Here is a 22,184-nt window from a genome sequence, read left to right as displayed (position 1 = left end):
AAATCGCATTATGATGAAAAGTAGACATGTACAACAAGTTCTGTTCGCCTATAGGGGTGATTAAATTGAATTCTAAGTATGAGGTTTTTGTTATTCATTTATCTAAAAAAAAAAATGAAAGTCGGAGTCTATGTTTTACCAAGTCTTCCGGTAGTTATTTTAGAATGTCCTATCTAGTAAATTGATTTATTGTCATATTGAGATCGGGTTGTAGTGATGACACGGGTGCACTGCTCACCGCGTAGACGATTATCAAAAAGTTCATGGGGCTCGTGATCGTGCTGCTTATAAAACCATGAGTCCCGGATTCGCTATGAAAAATCACTAGTGACAACTCTGATGTGGCATGAAATTGGAATGCTGGATCTAGACCTGCGGTAAACAGGTTGTGGATTAGAGGTGCGATAATCAAGAGACCTAAACATTGCACTATATGACTTACGTAACTTAGTGTCTTGTCCAAACGATGCCTGTTGACCCACAAGGCTCAGTAATGAATAATGATGGGGAAAATCATTGATTTAAAAAAAAAACCATATGAAAAAAGAGCATTTCTTCATTATTTTTATTTTTAGCTTGTAGGTTTTCATTTACCCTGTGGATTTTTTACCCACAGGCTAAAATTAGCCGGTGGTAGAAAAAGTTAATTTCGACCCCTGATATATATATATGAATATAGGTATTAAGTAGAAAAAATATATCCAACAATTAATTTAATTAATTACACTATGTGCTTTCGCTGTGTTGATGGGCTTTTCAGAGTGTAACAATCTAAGATTTAATAGCAGTAAGATTTTGTGGTTATTGTCCTGAGTATCAGTAGGATTTTGTGGTTATTGTCCTGGATATCAGTAGGATTTTGTGGTTATTGTCCTGGGTATCAGTAGGATTTTCTGGTAATTGTCCTGGGTATCAGTAGGATTTTCTGGTTATTGTCCTGAGTATCAGTAGGATTTTGTGGTTATTGTCCTGGGTATCAGTAGGATTTTCTGGTTATTGTCCTGGATATCAGTAGGATTTTGTGGTTATTGTCCTGGATATCAGTAGGATTTTCTGGTTATTGTCCTGGATATCAGTAGGATTTTCTGGTTATTGTCCTGAGTATCAGTAGGATTTTGTGGTTATTGTCCTGGGTATCAGTAGGATTTTCTGGTTATTGTCCTGGATATCAGTAGGATTTTGTGGTTATTGTCCTGGATATCAGTAGGATTTTCTGGTTATTGTCCTGGATATCAGTAGGATTTTCTGGTTATTGTCCTGGGTATCAGTAGGATTTTGTGGTTATTGTCCTGGGTATCAGTAGGATATTCTGGTAATTGTCCTGGATATCAGTAGGATTTGTGGTTATTGTCCTGGGTATCAGTAGGATTTTCTGGTAATTGTCCTGGGTATCAGTAGGATTTTCTGGTAACTGTCCTAGGTATCAGTAGGATTTTGTGGTTATTGTCTTGGGTATGAGTAGGATTTTCTGGTTATTGTCCTGGATATCAGATAGTAGGATTTGTCTTCACCTGTTTTCTGGTTATAGTCATGAAGCTTTATTCATGATATTTGGTATAATACTGTATTAAACACATTTTTCCACTGAGAGATCATGTCATGTGCAAGAGAAGTGTGTATTAACTACAATCTCCAAGAGAATTCTTAATTGAGTACATGTAATAAATGCATGACATTTCTATTATACTCTGAATTAGTGTTTACATTGATTTGATATTAAGAAAGTTTCTAGAAAGACAACTGTAAAAATAGAACAACAATTATAATACATGTATAATGATAGAAACAAAGTGTATTCTTACCTATATAAAATGTAGTTAGTAATCTTTATTTTTACTAATTGCAATGTATCTAATAGGCAAAACAATATGATTTATACTGTACATGTTATTTCAAACTTCAGTATGTTGATGGGATTCTAACTGAAGACTCAGATACTTTTCTTTATGGAGGAAAAGTTATATACAAAGATTTAAAGACACTTAATAAGGTAAAATTTACAATTCTGATTCTGTGCACATGTGTTCTGAAGTTGGCATTAGAAAGCTGCTAGAGTTTCTCATTTGACAATATCTTTGTAGTCTCTGGAGATTTGGTCTTCTAACATTCTGTTGGAATTCCATGGGCACAAATTATGCCCCTTTATCAGCTGACCTAGTTTTGGTATTCTTATGAGGCAGAATTTATTCAAAAACGTCTACATAAGAAGAATAAATATATCTTACTGTGGCCTTTCACTTGACATTTAAATGCATTAATAACACTATCTATTAACAATATTCATTTTTATTTGTATGTTAATCCGATATATCCCAGTTTATTCCCAAAAGAATAGACTTCATATTTGGATTAACAGTAAATTAATGAACATACAGTGCTCCCTTGATATATTGCCCCCTGTTATAATTCCATCCCGGCTTATTGCCTGAAAATCCTAAAGAACAGATTTCCTTCCATGTTAACACCCCCATTATAATGCCAACCCCGCATAACGCTATATACCACTGATTTTGAGAAACAAATGGTCAAATTTTATAAGGTTTACCCTCGATAATATTGCCAATTACCTAACACCCATCAGTAATCACACCTGTAGTTTGAGAGTGGTGTGACAGGCTGGACAAGATACTCAGTTGGTCAGGATAATTACTAATAATTGCTGGATTAAACTCAAGATTATCTAAATGTTTATCCGGAATAAGAGCCTAAATAAATTTACACAATTGAATTTGTTTTTGACTGCTTAGTGACTTTTCAGTAATGGTGATTTTCGTTATATTGCCATCCCTGCTTTATTGCCCAAATTCGTATTGAACAAAAGTTGGCACTATATCGAGGGAGCACTGTAGATGTTAATGGAAAACATACAACTCAACTTTATGACAAAGGGGATGACTCCAGCTTCTCCATCTTTGAACTTCCAATACATGTATTTGTATATAGCAATATTTCATTATCACCTGCATATGGTGTGTATTTCTCTCAACTTATTTGATACACAGAGGCGGGTTCCACATATGATCAATTTCCAAACTGAGGCAGGCTGCTTGCAAATCATTTGATGTTGCATGGATTTCAACAGTCTCATTTAACTTCATGGTTGTTACAATGAACATTATTTGCAAATACAGCATGTTATCCAGTTAAATGTTGTCTGATGTGTTTCATATCTATTGTTAGGCCGTTTTTTACATACTGATTTTAACTACAGATTACTCTTTTGGGCTCGCAGTAGGTGAGGCACCTGATCCCACCTCTGTGTTTTTTGTATTCCTTGGAGGAGTTATGAGATTTATCATTCTCACATTATCACCAGTACAAAATCGACTTTACCCATGTGAGACTTTTCTGTCGCACACTGCTGCAATTTCATTGATTGTGACGTCATTTGAAATTCTATGATTTATGTTACAAGATGAAGTAAAATATTTTTTATTGTTTTCTTTAAATTTCAATTAGATATAGCTTTCTGGTGGACAACCTTGGGTTTTTTAGTTTACAGTTACAGTGTAAACCATTTTACAGTATGTTCTAATTTCTGCCTGTCTATAAATCAATTTTTGCATTGAAGTTCAAAACCCTAACCCATATTTTTGAATTTTCTCAAAGCTCCTGAATTTATGCACTAAACTGTGTAAATTGTGAGAGAAACAATTCTTGATTATTTACCCGTGTGGGATAGGGAAATTCCACCTCTGGAACAGGATTCACTGTCTGGACTCAGCCTCATCCTAGACTGCAGGTCTTGTTCCCTCAGTGGAGTAGCCACACCACAAAGTTAGCTAGTAGTAGTAGATGTGTTTTGATAAATTTCTTAAAGTTTACAGAGAACAACAAGGAAAATCATTTGCAAATATCTGTACTGGGTAATTATTTTACAAATATCTGTACTGGGTAATTATTTTACAAATATCTGTACTGGGTAATTATTTTACAAGTATGAATAGTACAAATATCTGTACTGGGTAATTATTTTACAAATATATGTACTGGGTAATTATTTTACAAATACCTGTACTGGGTAATTATTTTACAAGTATGAATACTATAAATACCTTTACTGGGTAATTATTTTACAAGCATGAATACCACAGATACCTGTACTGGGTAATTATTTTACAAGTATGAATACCACAAATACCTGTACTGGGTAATTATTTTACAAGTATGAATAGTGCACATACCTGTACTGGGTAATTATTTTACAAGTACGAATACCACAAATACCTGTACTGGGTAATTATTTTACAAGTATGAATAGTGCACATACCTGTACTGGGTAATTATTTTACAAATATCTGTACTGGGTAATTATTTTACAAGTATGAATAGTGCACATACCTGTACTGGGTAATTATTTTACAAGTACGAATACCACAAATACCTGTACTGGGTAATTATTTTACAAGTATGAATAGTGCACATACCTGTACTGGGTAATTATTTTACAAGTATGAATACCACAAATATATGTACTGGGTAATTATTTTACACATACCTGTACTGGGTAATTATTTTACAAGCATGAATACCACAAATATCTGTACTGGGTAATTATTTTACAAATATCTGTACTGGGTAATTATTTTACAAGTATGAATAGTGCACATACCTGTACTGGGTAATTATTTTACAAGTATGAATACCACAAATATCTGTACTGGGTAATTATTTTACAAGTATGAATACTACATATTCAACTGAATTTTAGAAAACAGAACAATTTTGATTTTTAGTTTGAGTATGAAGTCGATGCTTATGATATGGAGAACATAAAAGAAAAGCTGGAGCTGACAAGGGAGACAATGGTTGCTATGGCAATGCTAGTGGGCTGTGACTATGATGAGGAGGGAATCCGAGATATAGGGATAGAGAAAACACGTGAACTCATCACAGAATTAAAGAACAATCATCTTGATCCACTGACAAGGTAGAAATAAAAGGATTCTGTATTTGGTAATACACGCATGCACGCACACACACATGCACGCACATACATACACGCATGCACGCACACATACTGTGGAAGAAGAGACGACTTGTTAAGGTAGCTCACCACATCAAGACTTATACAGCTTATTTCACTAAGTCACAAGATGACGATTGAAATGTTTTGTGAAATCTCTTGTATCGATTTGTTTGTATATTTACTTAGCTCAGTGGATAAGGTATCGGTTTACTGAACCACAGATCCCGAGTTCAAGGTATCGGTTTACTGAACCACAGATCCTGTGTTCAAGGTATCGGTTTACTGAACCACAGATCCCGAGTTCAAGGTATCGGTTTACTGAACCACAGATCCCGAGTTCAAGGTATCGGTTTACTGAACCACAGATCCCGAGTTCAAATACGCCGGTGTCTTTTGTGTTATTCATTGAAAGAAATTTTTTAAAATCATGTTTTTTCTCCATAATTGCATATTACTTTTTGTCTTTTCAACATATGTACTTATTCCATATCATTATATATTTCATGATTAAATCATTTCATGCTGATTTGATAAACTCTTTTAAGGTGTAGTTAGACACCTAAGAATACATTGAGGGTCTGAAAGAAACTCATGTTTCTAGTGTTTGTTCTGTAGAATAACGGAGTGGAGAAACAATGAAGAACTACAGAGACTATCTAAAGTAGAGGAAAGAAGAACAGCTCATTGCAAGCAATGTCAGCACAGGGGTAAGAATCTCGGGTCAAAAGGCAATGTGTTAAGAAACCGTACCTTGTGTTAGTTTACTGTATCTAGCATTATGTTACTGTATCCAGTGTTAGGTTATACAGTGTTAGGTTACTACATCCAGTGTTAGGTTACTGTACCCAGTGTTAGGTTACTGTATCCATTGTTAGGTTACTGTATCCAGTATTAGGTTATACAGTGTTAGGTTACTGTATCCAGTGTTAGGTTATCCATTGTTAGGTTACTGTATCCAGTGTTAGGTTACTGTATCCAGTGTTAGTTTACTGTATCCAGTGTTAGTGTACTGTATCCAGTGTTAGGTTACCCAGTGTTAGGTTACTGTATCCAGTGTTATAGGTTACTATATCCAGTGTTAGTTTACTGTATCCAGTGTTAGGTTACCCAGTGTTAGGTTATCCAGTGTTAGGTTACTGTATCCAGTGTTAGGTTACTGTATCCAGTGTTAGGTTACTGTATCCAGTGTTATAGGTTACTGTATCCAGTGTTATAGGTTACTGTATCCAGTGTTAGGTTACTGTATCCAGTGTTAGGTTATCCAGTGTTAGGTTACTATATCCAGTGTTAGGTTACTGTATCCAGTGTTATAGGTTACTATATCCAGTGTTAGGTTACTGTATCCAGTGTTAGGTTACTGTATCCAGGGTTAGGTTATCCAGTGTTAGGTTACTGATCCAGTGTTAGGTTACTGTATCCAGTGTTAGTGTTACTGTATCCAGTGTTAGGTTACTGTATCCAGGGTTAGGTTATCCAGTGTTAGGTTACTGTATCCAGTGTTAGGTTACTGTATCCAGTGTTAGGTTACTGTATCCAGTGTTATAGGTTACTATATCCAGTGTTAGGTTATCCAGTGTTAGGTTACTGATCCTGTGTTAGGTTACTGTATCCAGTGTTATAGGTTACTGTATCCAGTGTTAGGTTACTGTATCCAGTGTTAGGTTACTGTATCCAGTGTTAGGTTATCCAGTGTTAGGTTACTGATCCAGTGTTAGGTTACTATATCCAGTGTTATAGGTTACTGTATCCAGTGTTATAGGTTACTGTATCCAGTGTTAGGTTACTGTATCCAGTGTTAGGTTATCCAGTGTTATAGGTTACTGTATCCAGTGTTAGGTTACTATATCCAGTGTTAGGTTACTATATCCAGTGTTAGGTTACTGTATCCAGTGTTAGGTTATCCAGTGTTATAGGTTACTGTATCCAGTGTTAGGTTACTATATCCAGTGTTAGGTTACTATATCCAGTGTTAGATTATCCATTGTTAGGTTACTATATCCAGTGTTAGGTTACTGTATCCAGTGTTAATGTTACTATATTCAGTGTTAATGTTACTATATCCAGTGTTATAGGTTACTTTATCCAGTGTTAGGTTACTATATCCAGTGTTAGGTTACTATATCCAGTGTTAATGTTACTGTATCCAGTGTTAGGTTACTATATCCAGTGTTAGGTTACTGTATCCAGTGTTAGGTTACTGTATCCAGTGTTAGGTTATCCATTGTTAGGTTACTATATCCAGTGTTAGGTTACTATATCCATTGTTAGGTTACTGTATCCAGTGTTAGGTTGCTGTACCCAGTGTTAGGTTGCTGTATCCAGTGTTAGGTTGTTGTATCCAGTGTTAGGTTACTGTATCCAGTGTTAGGTTGTTGTACCCAGTGTTAGGTTGTTGTACCCAGTGTTAGGTTGCTGTATCCAGTGTTAGGTTGTTGTATCCAGTGTTAGGTTACTGTATCCAGTGTTAGGTTGTTGTACCCAGTGTTAGGTTGTTGTACCCAGTGTTAGGTTACTGATCCAGTGTTAGGTTACTATATCCAGTGTTATAGGTTACTGTATCCAGTGTTATAGGTTACTGTATCCAGTGTTAGGTTACTGTATCCAGTGTTAGGTTATCCAGTGTTATAGGTTACTGTATCCAGTGTTAGGTTACTATATCCAGTGTTAGGTTACTATATCCAGTGTTAGGTTACTGTATCCAGTGTTAGGTTATCCAGTGTTATAGGTTACTGTATCCAGTGTTAGGTTACTATATCCAGTGTTAGGTTACTATATCCAGTGTTAGATTATCCATTGTTAGGTTACTATATCCAGTGTTAGGTTACTGTATCCAGTGTTAATGTTACTATATTCAGTGTTAATGTTACTATATCCAGTGTTATAGGTTACTTTATCCAGTGTTAGGTTACTATATCCAGTGTTAGGTTACTATATCCAGTGTTAATGTTACTGTATCCAGTGTTAGGTTACTATATCCAGTGTTAGGTTACTGTATCCAGTGTTAGGTTACTGTATCCAGTGTTAGGTTATCCATTGTTAGGTTACTATATCCAGTGTTAGGTTACTATATCCATTGTTAGGTTACTGTATCCAGTGTTAGGTTACTATATCCATTGTTAGGTTACTGTATCCAGTGTTTGGTTATCCAGTGTTAGGTTACTGTATCCAGTGTTAGGTTATCCATTGTTAGGTTACTGTATCCAGTGTTAGGTTATCCATTGTTAGGTTACTGTATCCAGTGTTAGGTTACTATATCCATTGTTAGGTTACTGTATCCAGTGTTTGGTTATCCAGTGTTAGGTTACTGTATCCAGTGTTAGGTTATCCATTGTTAGGTTACTGGATCCAGTGTTAGGTTACTATATCCATTGTTAAGTTACTGTATCCAGTGTTAGGTTACTGTATCCAGTGTTAGGTTAATGTACCCAGTGTTAGGTTACTGTATCCATTGTTAGGTTACTGTACCCAGTGTTAGGTTGTTGTATCCAGTGTTAGGTTGTTGTACCCAGTGTTAGGTTGCTGTATCCAGTGTTAGGTTGTTGTATCCAGTGTTAGGTTACTGTATCCAGTGTTAGGTTGTTGTACCCAGTGTTAGGTTGCTGTATCCAGTGTTAGGTTGTTGTACCCAGTGTTAGGTTGCTGTATCCAGTGTTAGGTTGTTGTATCCAGTGTTAGGTTACTGTATCCAGTGTTAGGTTGTTGTACCCAGTGTTAGGTTGCTGTATCCAGTGTTAGGTTGTTGTACCCAGTGTTAGGTTACTGTATCCAGTGTTAGGTTATCCATTGTTAGGTTACTATATCCAGTGTTAGGTTATCCATTGTTAGGTTACTATATCCAGTGTTAGGTTATCCATTGTTAGGTTACTATATCCAGTGTTAGGTTATCCAGTGTTAGGTTACTATATCCAGTGTTAGGTTATCCAGTGTTAGGTTACTGTATCCAGTGTTAGGTTACCCAGTGTTAGAATACTGTACTCAGTGTTAGGTTACTATATCCAGTGTTAGGTTACTGTATCCAGTGTTAGGTTACTGTACTCAGTGTTAGGTTACTGTATCCAGTGTTAGGTTATCCAGTGTTAGGTTACTGTATCCATTGTTAGGTTACTGTATCCAGTGTTAGGTTGCTGTACTCAGTGTTAGGTTACTGTATCCAGTGTTAGGTTATCCAGTGTTAGGTTACTGTATCCAGTGTTAGGTTACTGTATCCAGTGTTAGGTTACTATATGCAGTGTTAGGTTACTATATCCAGTGTTAGGTTACTGTATCCAGTTTTAGGTTACTGTATCCAGTGTTAGGTTACTATATCCAGTGTTAGGTTATCCAGTGTTAGGTTACTGTATCCAGTGTTAGGTTACTGTATCCAGTGTTAGGTTACTGTATCCAGGTGAATATAATCAATAGCTTAATTTTAGAGGTAAAGAAAAAGCACATTACACTGTAGCCAATTAAAAATTAGATGACAAAACAGCTGCATTAGAATTTGTTTTTATTTTATAGGTACAAAGACACAACATGTCAAAGAAGGCTGCACTGACTGCAGTTTAGATGTGTCATGTGATCAGAGTTCCAAGGTTAAATGTTCATGTGGAAGTGTTTATCACAAGAAAGAAAAATACAGTCAGGAACTGAGATGTTATCAGAAAGCGCTGCAGAATCCCTCTTTTCCAAATGAAACGGTACAAGTCAATCTAGTTTTGATAATGATCTAACAATAATCAAGTATATCTCAAATGAAGTTTTGGAGACTTATTATTTTTGCTCAGTTCTTAATATTTCTAAGTCTCCTAAACAAAGTTTTGAGACTTATTGTTTTTTCCTTGGTTCTTTTCATTTTACATCAGTCTTCCATTTCTTCTTCTTTCTTATGCCTAAAAAATATCTGCACCCATTCTCAGTAACCCATTGATGACAAGTATTAGGTATTCAAGGATGCACCTACATCTAGTTGTGCAAAATGTTTTTGTTTTAAGATTAAAAGGGGATTAGGGTACATTTGCTTTGGGGGTGGGGGGGGGGGGGGGGTGGGGGGTGTCAAATGGGAATGGGGTCTAACATAGAACTCTATGGGGGAAAATCAATTCCAAGATTCAACAGATATAACTTGACAAATATGATAGATAAAGTCCTGGGGTCTTTGGAAAAGAGAAGAGAATGACAGGGCCTACAAACTAATTTCAAGGTCAAGGGACTCCAGTGACCTTGAACTCTGACCATAAACATAAAAACTGGTGTAACTTTAGGTGGGATAATCAGAAATGATAAGAGAATACAAATTAGTATCAAGGATAAGTGACTCCAGTGACCTAGACCTTTGACCTTGATCATAAAAATTCATATTACTTTAGAACCAGAACTGATAGAGACATGAAATCTTTAGAATTGATAAAAGGATGTTGTGACTTACAAACTAGTATCAAGGTCAATTGACTCCAATGACCTTAAACTGTTATATAACCTTGAACATAAAAACTGATATAACTTCACAACCATGTCTGATGGAGACCTGGGGTCTTCAGAAATGATGAGAGGATGATAGGACCTACACACTACGATGGAGGTCAAGTGACACCAGTTTTACTGAAGGAAACAAAGGGATGTTTTGAAAATTATCAAAATCAAGATCTTTTTGATCTAGAATATTAAATTAAGATTACGATTGGCGTGAATTTTGTTCAAGGGGGTTAATTAATGTGAAGAAAACAGTAGCACTCAGAAAAAGCCCACTTTTATACAGCCATGCACTACTTCATTTGGGAGACTTTATAATCAGCAGATTATAATCATATCTTGTTTTCTCTTTCCTCTGTTTTGCAACTTCAGAGTACTTGTGTGTGGAATCAGAGTGGCATTTAACAAAGTAATTTTTTGAATGACTGCATGATCATTAGATATGAATATTTCCGTTTTCCATTTTTGTTAAAGAAGCAGCTGTCTATGATGTCCTTAATTCATTCTGAGGAATTGTTGTGTTAAGTGTTGAAAGTCATACCTTTTGATGTTGTTCATCTTGGAAAAGTTGTGATTTCAAATTTGCTTAAAGTTTTATGGCAATTTTTAGAATCTACATATGATTTACACCAGTCCTGGCATATGTTGTGGCATAATACATTTGCAGTTTCTCCTTAACAGGAAGGAGTTAATCTTTTATCAGGAGCAAAGATAGGGGCTTGGTAGAACATTTATCAGATCCAGCAACATATATCTCCGTGTGTAAGGGTTTTAGTGAATCCATTATAGGTGCTGCAACTCATATTCATTTGTCCCATTGACTGAATGTAAATGTTTTTAAAACTGATGCATAATTTTTAAGAATTTCGTCTTTTGAAAGGGAACTTAGTATACATGTATAAGTAGGATTACGAAACGTGGAATTAATGTTATGCCAAGTTCATGTTATAATGAGCCTTACAAATAAAGACGTTGTTACAATCCATTAAGGACCTCACTCTTTCAACAAGGAAAGGATGGCCGGCCAGACCTTTAATCATCTTCCACTGAAGTTCACTCCTCCTTAGATCCATTATGCCAGTCTTGAGCATGAGTTGCTGACTATATTTTTGTCCTGACTTTATTGTCAATTTATGCATCTAAGTCGGAATGTTCCAAAGATTTTCACTAAACACGATAAATGATCAATTTTTGATGTTTTTTTTAATGATATCGTGGAAATCAATAAATCACAAATAGAATATCTAAATAATTGGTATAATTGGTGGAACATATACTCAATGTTGTCTGATACATGTAGTTCCAACATTGTCATTTTGGTTTCGTATTACCTTTCACACCTTTTCCACATGAATAGATTAAAGAATAACAAAATATATTATAATTAAACAAATATAAAATGTCCCCCACCTTTCACAGCATCTGTTTGTATGACAACTGTGGAAGTGAGACTGTCGGGAGTTCATCAAATTTGAAAATAGTTCCTACATAATTGAAAATGGGTTAATTATCATCACATGTAATTTTGAATCAATTCTATTGACAAATTAAAAGATCCCGTTATGATAGAGGAAATCCATGAACTTTCGGATCAACCCTCGTATATGGATTTTTGTCATTCTTTATAACATTTGGAGGAAGTGAATACTTTAATTACTTTGTTCAGATGGTGAATGAATACCTTCATGCCAATGACAGTGTACAGCGGATTAACTTTGATCGTAGACCCATTGATATAACGAAATTAAAAAGTCAGGTTGAATGGGAGCCACATGAGAAAATAGCAGAACTCGTTGTTCAACTTCAAATGACGGGTCAATCCAGCTTTCTAGGAACAGAGTCTAGAATTCGTCCTTTGAAGTAAGTGTTTATTGCTCTCCTTTGAAGTAAGTGTTTATTGCTCTCTAAATACAAGCACCCCTCATTGGTATATTGCTTTTTCAATTTTATGAAATTTTGATCTGTCCCCCATTCTGAACCGCTTGTAATTTCGTGTACTGGTAAGTAGTTTTGATAAGTGCCAAATTTAGTTGAGTAATGAATTAAAAGAAATGGGAGGAAAGTATCAATTTTGTTTTATGTAAAATATGTATACATTGTAGATGTTAAATGAGAAATTTTAAATATCATGCTTTCGAGATATATAATACTAGTTGATTTGATTTGAACATACTTTATTGTGTAGACATAGATAGGGATTAGTTACAATTCTAGCAAATTAGAAAACCCTAGAAAAACTAATACTAGTTGACATTATTAGTACTACTATTATAATTCTTTAATGTTTGGTCAAATCATATTGTCTGCAATAGATTAAACACTCATTGAGAAAATTCATGATTAAACATCTCCAAATATTCACGATTGCTTTACAACTGTGACCTTGAAAAAAGCTTCTAAAGAATATTTCCACTTTGAAGCATAATTGACAGAAACTCGTGATGCTCATGAATACATGTTTGTGTTGGATGAACAAGTTAAAATGACTGAACAGTGATCAATCTCGTTAATCCTATAAAGAATGCAAAATTAACAGAAGAGAACATACCGGCATGTATTCCATTGTGTTTGGTTAATGTTTACAGAATACGAAAGGAATGCAAACAGAATTTTGTGAAATGTTTTGAAGTCGAGTGGACCAAGTTTGGTGAGTGTAGTAGAAATATTGAGATAAATTTTGTTGAACGGGGTTGTCGCCGTTTGATATGCAAATTGCCATTGCATGGGTAAAGACGTGAAATTGTTTTTTTGTTTTTTTTATCTTGCTTTCAATTATTAAGGAAAATTGCAACTGGAGATGAGATAATACTGAAGAAATAGAGAATTTTTCATTGTGAAAATTGGATGAAGTGTGTAAAAATCTTTTGAAAAACTACTGGACCATAATGATACCAAAGGTACATGTAGCATGGAATCTTCATTAGGCATATGTATTTGAAAAAGAGTCCAGTTTTTTTCAAACCATAATTCCCTTGGGGCCAAAGTAGAGCTGCAGCTGATATTAAATTCGTTAAATAGGTCTTGGAATATGTAAGATGAAAGGTGAAGATAATGAACTGTGTAATAAATCTCACAACTCCTATAAACAATACAAAATATAGAGTTAATTGGCAAATACGGACCCCTGGATATACCAGAGGTGGGATGAATCTTTATAATCTACTCGTCAAATTGATATGAAAATTTCTTCATGCAATGAACAAGCTCTCTTGAATTATACCTTAGGACCAAGCATGGATTTATGTGTCACAACAGGGTTGTAAGATTTTCACTGAAATTCATTGGGATAATATTAATTATCTCTAGTTCTTGAGAAGCACTTATGTGTTAACAAGGTGACAATTTGTCATAACAATGTACATGCATCCTGTCTGAATTTAGTATAATTCAAAAGAGTTTGTTTGAACCATGACCCCACACACACCCCACACACCCCCAAGTCAGAATGTGTTATATTTTGATTTAATTTTATTTTAGCTCACCTGAGCCGAAAGCTCTCTTGAGAATATTTCACTCATAAGGAGACGTCACCATTGCTGGTGAAGGGATGCAAAATTTAGGCCTATGCTCGGTGCTTATGGCCATTGAGCAGGAAGGGATCATTATCGTGCCACACCTGTTGTGACATGGGACCTCGGTTTTTGCCGTCTTATCCGAAGGACCGGATGGAAGCTTGTTTCTCTACTGTCTGTCAATCCTGTCTGTCCATTTGTCTTACTCTCTGTTATCTGTGAAATTTGTACATTTTTAATCTGTTCTCCAGAACTTGTTAAAAATTATCATTGGATAAACAAGATTCAAGTTTGTTTAAATCTAGGGTAAAGCCCCCTTACACCTAAAGATAATTGAGAAAAGTGAAATTAGGGTGTGATGTTTGATAAAACTTTTTCTCATGAACCAGAAAAGCCCAATATTACATTGAAGGTTTTCTCTGTTGTTTATAGGGAATGAAGGGACATTTTAAAATGTTGACGGAGTCCCTCCTTACTTTGATGTTAAACTGAAACATACTGATATCAAAGTGAGTATATGAAATATTGTAATTGTTTCTTGATTATCTTTCAGATACAGACAAACAGACCAATGGTGATTGCTATACAATAATTGTTTGTCAAGATGCTTTCACAAAATTGTATAATAATGAAGTAGAGAAGTTTAGGGCTGAGATGGAGAAAGAAAAGGAGAGGAAAAAGGAAGATAAGCTAGTCAGAAGAGGTATATGATTGCTGCAGTCAAGTGTTTTTCCCACAGTATCATAAAACCTCACATAACTGCTTTAACATGGAGCAATTACCTGTTTTGATCATGCTTATGTTGAAGAGGAATCATAGTACAAAAATTACAAAACAATACGATTTGATACAGATTGTGTATTGTTTTTCTTAGCTATTAGAAAAGCGTGGTCGTTACACATCAAACAACTTCTGGCCCTCAAAATAACCATCATTTTCTCTCATGATTTTGCTGATGAATAGATGTTGGACATTTTTAACAGAAAGTTTGTTTCTCTAAATGCAAATATATAATTCCAGGGGAAAAGAGAAAACAAGTAGATAGTGAACAACCTAAAATCAAAGATTTCTTCAAATCCAAAAAGAAGTTATCACCACATCCAGATGTGAAATGAGATGGACTTGTGGATTCTGCCAAACATCAGAGGAGATATTAGGAGAAACACTGATCTGGAGAGAAATGTGAATCAGAGGCAACAAGAATCAAGAGAAACACTAAACAGTAGAAATGTGAATCAGTAGAAATGTGAATCCAGGAGAAAAATGTGAATCCGTAGAAATGTGAATCAATAGAAATGTGAACGGTAGAAATGTAAAACAGTAGAAATGTAAATCAGTAGAAATGAAAAAATAGAAATATGAGTCATTAGAAACACTAAACAATAGAAATGTGAATTAGTAGAAACGTGAATCAGTAGAAATGTGAAACAGTAGAAATGTACAAAAGAAACATGAATCATATCAAACACCAGGGATATCAGAAGATGCATTAATTACCTTTGATAAATGATATAAAATGACTTTCATTTCACTGTGGTATGATAGGAGAGGAATTCAAAAGTCAGAATGCCCTGAGTGGACGGAATGTAGAAGTCAGAGTTCATGTGTATGTTTTCTCATTTGTCCTTAATATGCAGGACCACGTGATTGCTGCTGGAAAACAAAAAATAAGAAATCTTATGCTAGTCATATTTATTTCAGATAACAAATGGTCATATCTATGTAAATTACGAAGCAGATTATTTTTACAGAAGTCCAAATTTAGCATTAAATCAATAGGAGCAAACAATAATTTTAGTTGTTCTTGTTCATCATAGTCTTGCTGGTTGTACACAGGTCTCTGCAACTTTATCCCAGAAAACAACGTTTGCCCTGGGATCGTCAGGATATTCAATATATGATCGACTTTCTACCAACGCTAACATCGATAATGGCAATGTTTTTGCAGACACTTGTCGATACATTATCAAAAACATGACGTCATTTCCATTTCGGGTATAGATACTCTCCATTCGGGCCATATTAAACTCGAACATGCACCAATAAGAGTTTAGAAAATGATTAGAAAGAATTATAATCGTTTTACGACTTTTGCTGATGGCTTCTGTAATGTTGGCAGCAATTTCCGTCCCCGGCCGGAAGTCTCGGTTACTGAGACATAGTTTTAGCCCCCTAGCGTCCTCTAGCTGGGAAATGGACTCGTGGATAGCGAAGGCACTGTCTTCTTCTGCATAGGATATGAAGGCATCGAACATGTAGGTGTCCTGACTGATAGGACTGTACAATCGGAACTTATTCCTTGTCATGTAGAACAAGTAGCGCAGTTTCCATCGGTACCGGTAAATCAAACCGGTAACCGTTACAATGAGGAAGACAATTATAACAGATATAGCTATGAATATGACCAGCTTATAATCTCTACAGTGAAAGTCAAGGAATTGTAACACAAATTCTATGTCTCGAAACCCAACGATCGTCCCGTTATCCAGCTTACATCGCATGTGATGAAAATCCAATATATGACTGCGTTGTTTGGAAGACCACTGAATGAATGGCACTGAATCACATGTACAAACGAAAGAATTATTTCCCAGTAAAATTTGAGAAGATTTATTTCTTTTTAAAAGATTTGAAAAAGATTGAGTTGCATGATGACTGAGCTTGCTTAAAAGGTTTTCTGAGAGATCTATTACACTTAAATTCAGCATGTGATTGATATCTACGTTCCATTCTGTGAGATAGTTGGAATTCAATTTGATTCTCCGAATACTTCGCAAGTTTTTGAATATTTTGGCCGGTAATTCTTGTATTCGGTTATCTGATAGATCCAACTCCTGCAGATTTACAAGTTTTTTAAAAATGGCTCCGTTCACGTCATCTTTTAAGCTGAAACCGAGACGATTAGAACCCAGTTTTAAGATCTCCAATGAGCTTGCGAAATCAAAGAAATATGGCGTAATTGAGGAGCAAAGACACTGCGACAAGTCCACGTATTTCACCTGGTTAAGGCCCACGACAGGTCCTACAAAGCTTGGAATGATGTTCTGTGATACGTCCATACGCGACACTTGATTGGATGGCCTGACGACAATGCGAAAAATGTTTAATCGTATACTGCATCTACTCAAGTTTACGTTGGTCAGATTTCGTGGCAGAGTTATCGTTACATTGTTGTCTGTTCCAGAAAACTTCATGGAGAGCAATTTTTGTTTGGGTGTCATTATTTCCACTACATTCTCGTATGGCCGTATTGGATTGTGACAAGAAAACACTTCTGTGGCATCACGGAACTCATGGGAGTAGTACTGAAAGGACATATCGAATGTTTCCACGCCTGATAAAGTTATGATGTCCAGTAAGTAAGGACCTATGACCATTCTATTTTTCGCTATGGATACAATTCTAAGGCTGGTCGGAAGGTACGTTAGAACGTGTTTCTCAACTAAAGCTAGTCTGTTATCATCTAGGTAAACTTCCTCAAGAGACGTGTTTCGAAAGTGCATAATATCACGGACTTTTATCATACTACCAATTCCAAAACTACAATGGATTTTGTTGGCTTTGAAAACCTTTATATTGGAAAACTGTAAGTCGTACGTTATATTTGCAAAACTATCAAAAGTAAGTTCTTCATTGTACGAAATGTCAAGTACTGTCATGTTTGTTTGACTTGTCAGAGCCCCTGCTGCAAAGCTTCTAAGATCACACGAAGATACGTCGATGACTTCTAAATGCGGCATATTTTCAAAGAAATTATCTCTTATAACCTTTATATTGCAAAATCCCGTCACACCCGAGACGTCTAGCGTTGTAAGTGACGTCAGTAATCGGAACTCCGGACCAAAGTATACAGAGGGAGTGGCATCAATTTTAAGGATTTGCAATGAGGAGAGGTGCCTCCACATTCCAGATGGGAACTCGTTTTTTGATTGAATTGAATTCTTCTTTATATTTAGTAGACGTAAAGCTTTCAGGTCTTGGAAGACAGATGGTTGATATATGTTTTCGTCCAGTTGTAGTTTATTTCCTTCCAGATTCAGTGTTGTTAGTCTTGTTAAGTTGAGGAACACATCATCTGCGAAATTATGAATTTGGTTATAAGAGAGATCGAGATGAATGAGTGTGGAACTGAAGGAGGACGACAGACTCGTGACGTTGTTGTGTTGCAGTTGTAGAATGACTACATCCGGTCGGGTTCGGGGTACTTGCTTCAGTCCCAGGTAGGAACAATCCGCTGTGTATGTGCTTTTTCCTGTTGGAATACAGAGACAGACAGGATTGCTTGTGCAATGTTTTTGGGAAGTTTTTAACATCTGAACGGCTACTGATCCAACAGCCAGGAGTAGGAGTATCTATTGAAGATGTAAACAAAGATTACATTCATAGAAAGCATAGAGAAGATAGTTGGTAAAATGGGTAGTAAAAACCGGGCCGGGTCACCTTCGTAATCCGAATATTTTAGTTTTCTTCGTAACTTTATTTTCGTTTGATGTGAAACGTCTTAATCCCAATATGGATGATACATTGGATCATCGCTACAAAAATTACGGCATAATTTTGCCTCACTGTGAAAATATCGACGATTGTTTATTTCAGGTTGGTAAAATGGGTAGGGAGCAAAAATACACATTTTTCTGTGATTACGACTGATATATAGTATTGCTTGTAGGAGTTATGAGATCGATCACTGTTATCTTCACCTTGCATATGTGACACAACAATGAAACTACACATGATTTAGATAAATATTATGATAATTTATCACCAAAATGCTGCAGTACCTGTTATGTGAGTCTTATATGTTTGATATTTACGATTTATCAAAACCCGGGTCAAAAGGATAAAAAAAAAAAGGGTCCAAAAAATCTCACAATTCCGGTAATTAATCACAAACATTAGCAAATAAATCGGAATAAATAACGCCGGCCCGGGTCAACCGCATCCGATTTCCTCTTGGCCCGGGTTTGGAAAAATCGCCGATAAGTAAAATAAAAGGCATTGGAATGGTCAGATAATTCATTGAGTATCAAATTCAACCTTCTAAGAAATGAAAAAATGCAAGTTTTCAGCAGCAGATGCATAGTTTACAGAAAATATGCAACTATGTGTGTTCTGGTCTCGCTATCCATTTTACCAACCCCCCCCCCTTTTTTTTTATATATACAATCATTGCATTCTTTATCTGTATGTAATATTGTGTGCTAAATTTTGTACCGAAGACTAAATGTATCATTAAGAATATATTCTATAAGTTTCAAAACAAACAAGGATATATCAACGAAGAAAACTAAAGAAATCGGGTTACGAAGGTGACCCGACCCGGCCCGGTTTTTACTACCTATTTTACCAACTATCCACAGAAAAGGATACCACATCCGGGTTGGGTTGAACTCGCGTTGTGCGAACCAAATTTTATATCAGCGGGTGACCAGCGCACTAAACTGCACAACCATCTAGTCAAGTTTTAGGACTTGCTTTTCGATGACGATGGAATTCTCGCCACGCTGTAACACGCTACTCATTCATAAAGATCAGTCATTTGACGTTAGTTGAAGAGGATAAAAAAAGATACACACTGCATTCAACATATTTTTATATGAAGCACGGAAATAGCAAAGAACTCTTAAATAGCAATACCTGCTTTAAGTGAAGAAATATTTAGTATAAAGTACAGAAAATTTCATTTTATTTTGATACCCACCTACACCCCTGCCCTGGGTTGAATTCAAGACCTGTGGAACCAAATTTCTTAGCAGCATATGAACAGCGCAAGACCGCTCGACCATCTGCAATGTGTATCTTGAATGATCCTCTTAAATAACTGTATCTGATTTTTATTCTCATTGACCGTGTAGCCTGTGACCACATGGCTAGAATTCCATCGTCATCGAAAGCAAGTTTTAAGACCTGCCAAGATGGTCTAGCGCTGCTCACATGCTGCATGCTAGGAGATTTGGTTCCGCAGGTTGTGAGTAAGGGCGGGATTAAGTGGGTATTCATATGAAATAAAGTGACATTTTCTGTGCTCTATATTAATCTTTTTTCACTTAGGACGGAACCAAATCTCCTAGCAGCATGTAACCAGCGCGCAAGACCGCTCGACCATCTAGGCACGACCTGCGGAACTGCAGGTCGTGAGTTCAACCCCGGGTAGGGGCGGAAGTGGGTATCCAAATAAAGTGAAATTTTCTGTGCTTTATATTAAATATTTCTTCACTTAAGGCAGTTATGTTCATTTAAGAGTTCATTGCTACTTCTGTGCTTTATATATATGTATATATATATATATATATATAGAGAGAGAGAGAGAGAGAGAGAGAGAGAGAGAGAGAGAGAGAGAGAGAGAGAGAGAGAAATCTAGATCTATGTGTGTATAATATCAAACATTGAAGAAATCAGCACAGTTGTTAAATAATTTAAAAGGATAAAATCCAACAAAATGATCACATAATAGTCAATGATCAGTTCCTGCAAGTACTTTCGCCTTACGGCTCTTCAGACAGTTTTTTTTTAACGTTTCATAATTGAGTAACCGTTTCATTGTTACAACTATGATACATTCAAGATAAACTGCCTGAAGAGCCGTAATGTGAGAGTACTAGCAGGAAGTGATCGTTGATTATTATAAGATCATTTTGGGTTTTATTCTTTTAGATTATATGAATATATTTCAAGGAGTTCCGTTCCTCAGTTTCTTTCCAAGTACATGTGTGATGAATTTGAGATGTTGATATTTATCATACGACAATTTTCTTGTGAAGAGGTATTTTAGGACAGGCCCCACAGGTCACATGACCGCGGGGCAATTAAAAATTTATTTTAATTTATTGTGTGTGTTTTTTTTTAATTATGAAGGTTGGATATTTTCTTTTAAGAGGTGGCATGATAGATGTACTATTATTTACAACATATTATTTTTGTGATGCTATTTTACAATAATAAGATAACGGTATCATTGCCGTCTCTTTTATAATATGAAAAATTATGAAAGATGCATGTTTTGGTATAGAATAAAATTCTAGTCAAAGTGGAAATGTTCATACACCAAGCATACTTGTAGTATTCCAAAGGTTTTACATAGATCGTGGTTGTTGTTTTTTTCTTTCAAGTAAACAAGTGATTTGACGAAGGTAAATGGGGAGATTTTAGGACTCCTATTTTTTTTGGTGTTTTGTTGTTGGCTATGAACAGGTGGTGTGGAACGTACTCACAGTGCTCTCTCAACACAAGAAAGGAAAGTATGCACTGGCGGCTGATACAATTATTACAAAGTTTTATCCACAGGGTTCAGGGCCGTAACTGCCGATGAGGCAGACGAGGCAACTGCCTCGTCTGATTTTTTGGCAAAAAAGAAAATAAAATTATATAAATGTTATATTATAGGATATATGTTTAAAATGAAGACAAGCACCTTTGTCTTTGACACCATATTACGATTCTTTACATAGTACAAATGAAACACAAACATGATAAATTGGGATTTAAAAAGTGTCATTTTCAGTCGTAAAGTCAATCGGCGGCCCCCAATCCCCTGCCTCCCCTGATTTAGAACCCTACTTACGGCCCTGGGGTTCCTGGCTAAGTTCAGTACCTTATTGCCCTTGAGTTATACAACTCATCGGAATACATCTAGTATATGTATGTTCACAAATATATCCAATTTTATAAAGTCAAGTCAACCTTATTCGCTGCAATTTGATGATGGTATTAATCGTACGATATTACAGGTTTCGTATATTTTACTTTCAGCCACCTTGATATGTACACACTGTAACAATTAAAAGGCATTTTGATCACTAATCATGTTATTAATTGAATTAAATGTAAGATTTATGATATAAAATCTCTGTAAATGTCTATCTTATAAAGTTGGTTTTATTGAACATGTTTTGTCAAAGCATAAAAATTTGAGATCTTTGCAATTCTCTATCGTATAAGATACGTACATTACGATATAATTATCTATCCACATGAGTGAAATATTCTCGAATAGGACGTTAAACAACATTCAATCCATTTAAATAACTCACCAGTCTAGGACACGAGTATTTCATTTCACAAGCAGTGGATGGGCTCTAGATTTCCTTCCTTGTTGTGTCTATCGCTTTTGTAAGACATTTATGAACTTCACGGGGAACATTGAGGTTATATCTACTCATGTTTTTACATCCTCTTATAAATATGCAAAGTTAACATCCGTGTATACACGTGCAGTATTGTTTTGGTGGTTATGTGTTCGATACAGACCAGATCTG

At 35.7% G+C, this 22,184-nt stretch overlaps 2 protein-coding genes across 9 annotated transcripts in view; one reads left to right on the top strand and one right to left on the bottom strand.

Annotated features, from left to right (window-relative positions):
• Positions 1 to 15,721, top strand: part of LOC125649146 (flap endonuclease GEN homolog 1-like) — a 23,521-nt gene extending 7,800 nt beyond the window's left edge. For 4 of the 8 annotated variants that reach the window (XM_056167036.1, XM_048876400.2, XM_048876399.2 and 1 more), the window contains exons 5-12: positions 1,904 to 1,990; positions 4,737 to 4,930; positions 5,585 to 5,676; positions 9,467 to 9,645; positions 12,084 to 12,277; positions 13,003 to 13,064; positions 14,483 to 14,632; positions 14,950 to 15,721. In XM_056167036.1, coding sequence (XP_056023011.1) covers positions 1,904 to 1,990; positions 4,737 to 4,930; positions 5,585 to 5,676; positions 9,467 to 9,645; positions 12,084 to 12,277; positions 13,003 to 13,064; positions 14,483 to 14,632; positions 14,950 to 15,044 — 1,053 coding nt within the window. In that variant the 3' untranslated portion in view covers positions 15,045 to 15,721. Of the gene's footprint in view, positions 1 to 1,903; positions 1,991 to 4,736; positions 4,931 to 5,584; positions 5,677 to 9,466; positions 9,646 to 12,083; positions 12,278 to 13,002; positions 13,065 to 13,197; positions 13,315 to 13,894; positions 14,117 to 14,482; positions 14,634 to 14,949 lie in introns of those variants that run through there. The other 4 variants (XR_007360601.2, XR_007360602.2, XR_007360600.2 and 1 more) reach the window with 4 other exon arrangements.
• On the bottom strand, positions 15,607 to 22,184 carry LOC125649145 (toll-like receptor 4). The gene is made up of 2 exons (XM_056167035.1): positions 21,960 to 22,184; positions 15,607 to 18,281 (listed from the first exon to the last, which is right to left on the bottom strand). Exons 1-2 carry the CDS (start codon positions 21,981 to 21,983, stop codon positions 15,741 to 15,743), a joined length of 2,565 nt encoding a protein of 854 aa, XP_056023010.1. The 5' UTR covers positions 21,984 to 22,184; the 3' UTR covers positions 15,607 to 15,740.

The sequence above is a fragment of the Ostrea edulis genome, chromosome 5, assembly GCF_947568905.1.
Source record: "Ostrea edulis chromosome 5, xbOstEdul1.1, whole genome shotgun sequence".
Lineage (NCBI taxonomy): Eukaryota > Metazoa > Mollusca > Bivalvia > Ostreida > Ostreidae > Ostrea > Ostrea edulis.
Note: the sequence above shows the minus strand (reverse complement) of the source record. Positions and strands in the feature narration are given on the sequence as shown.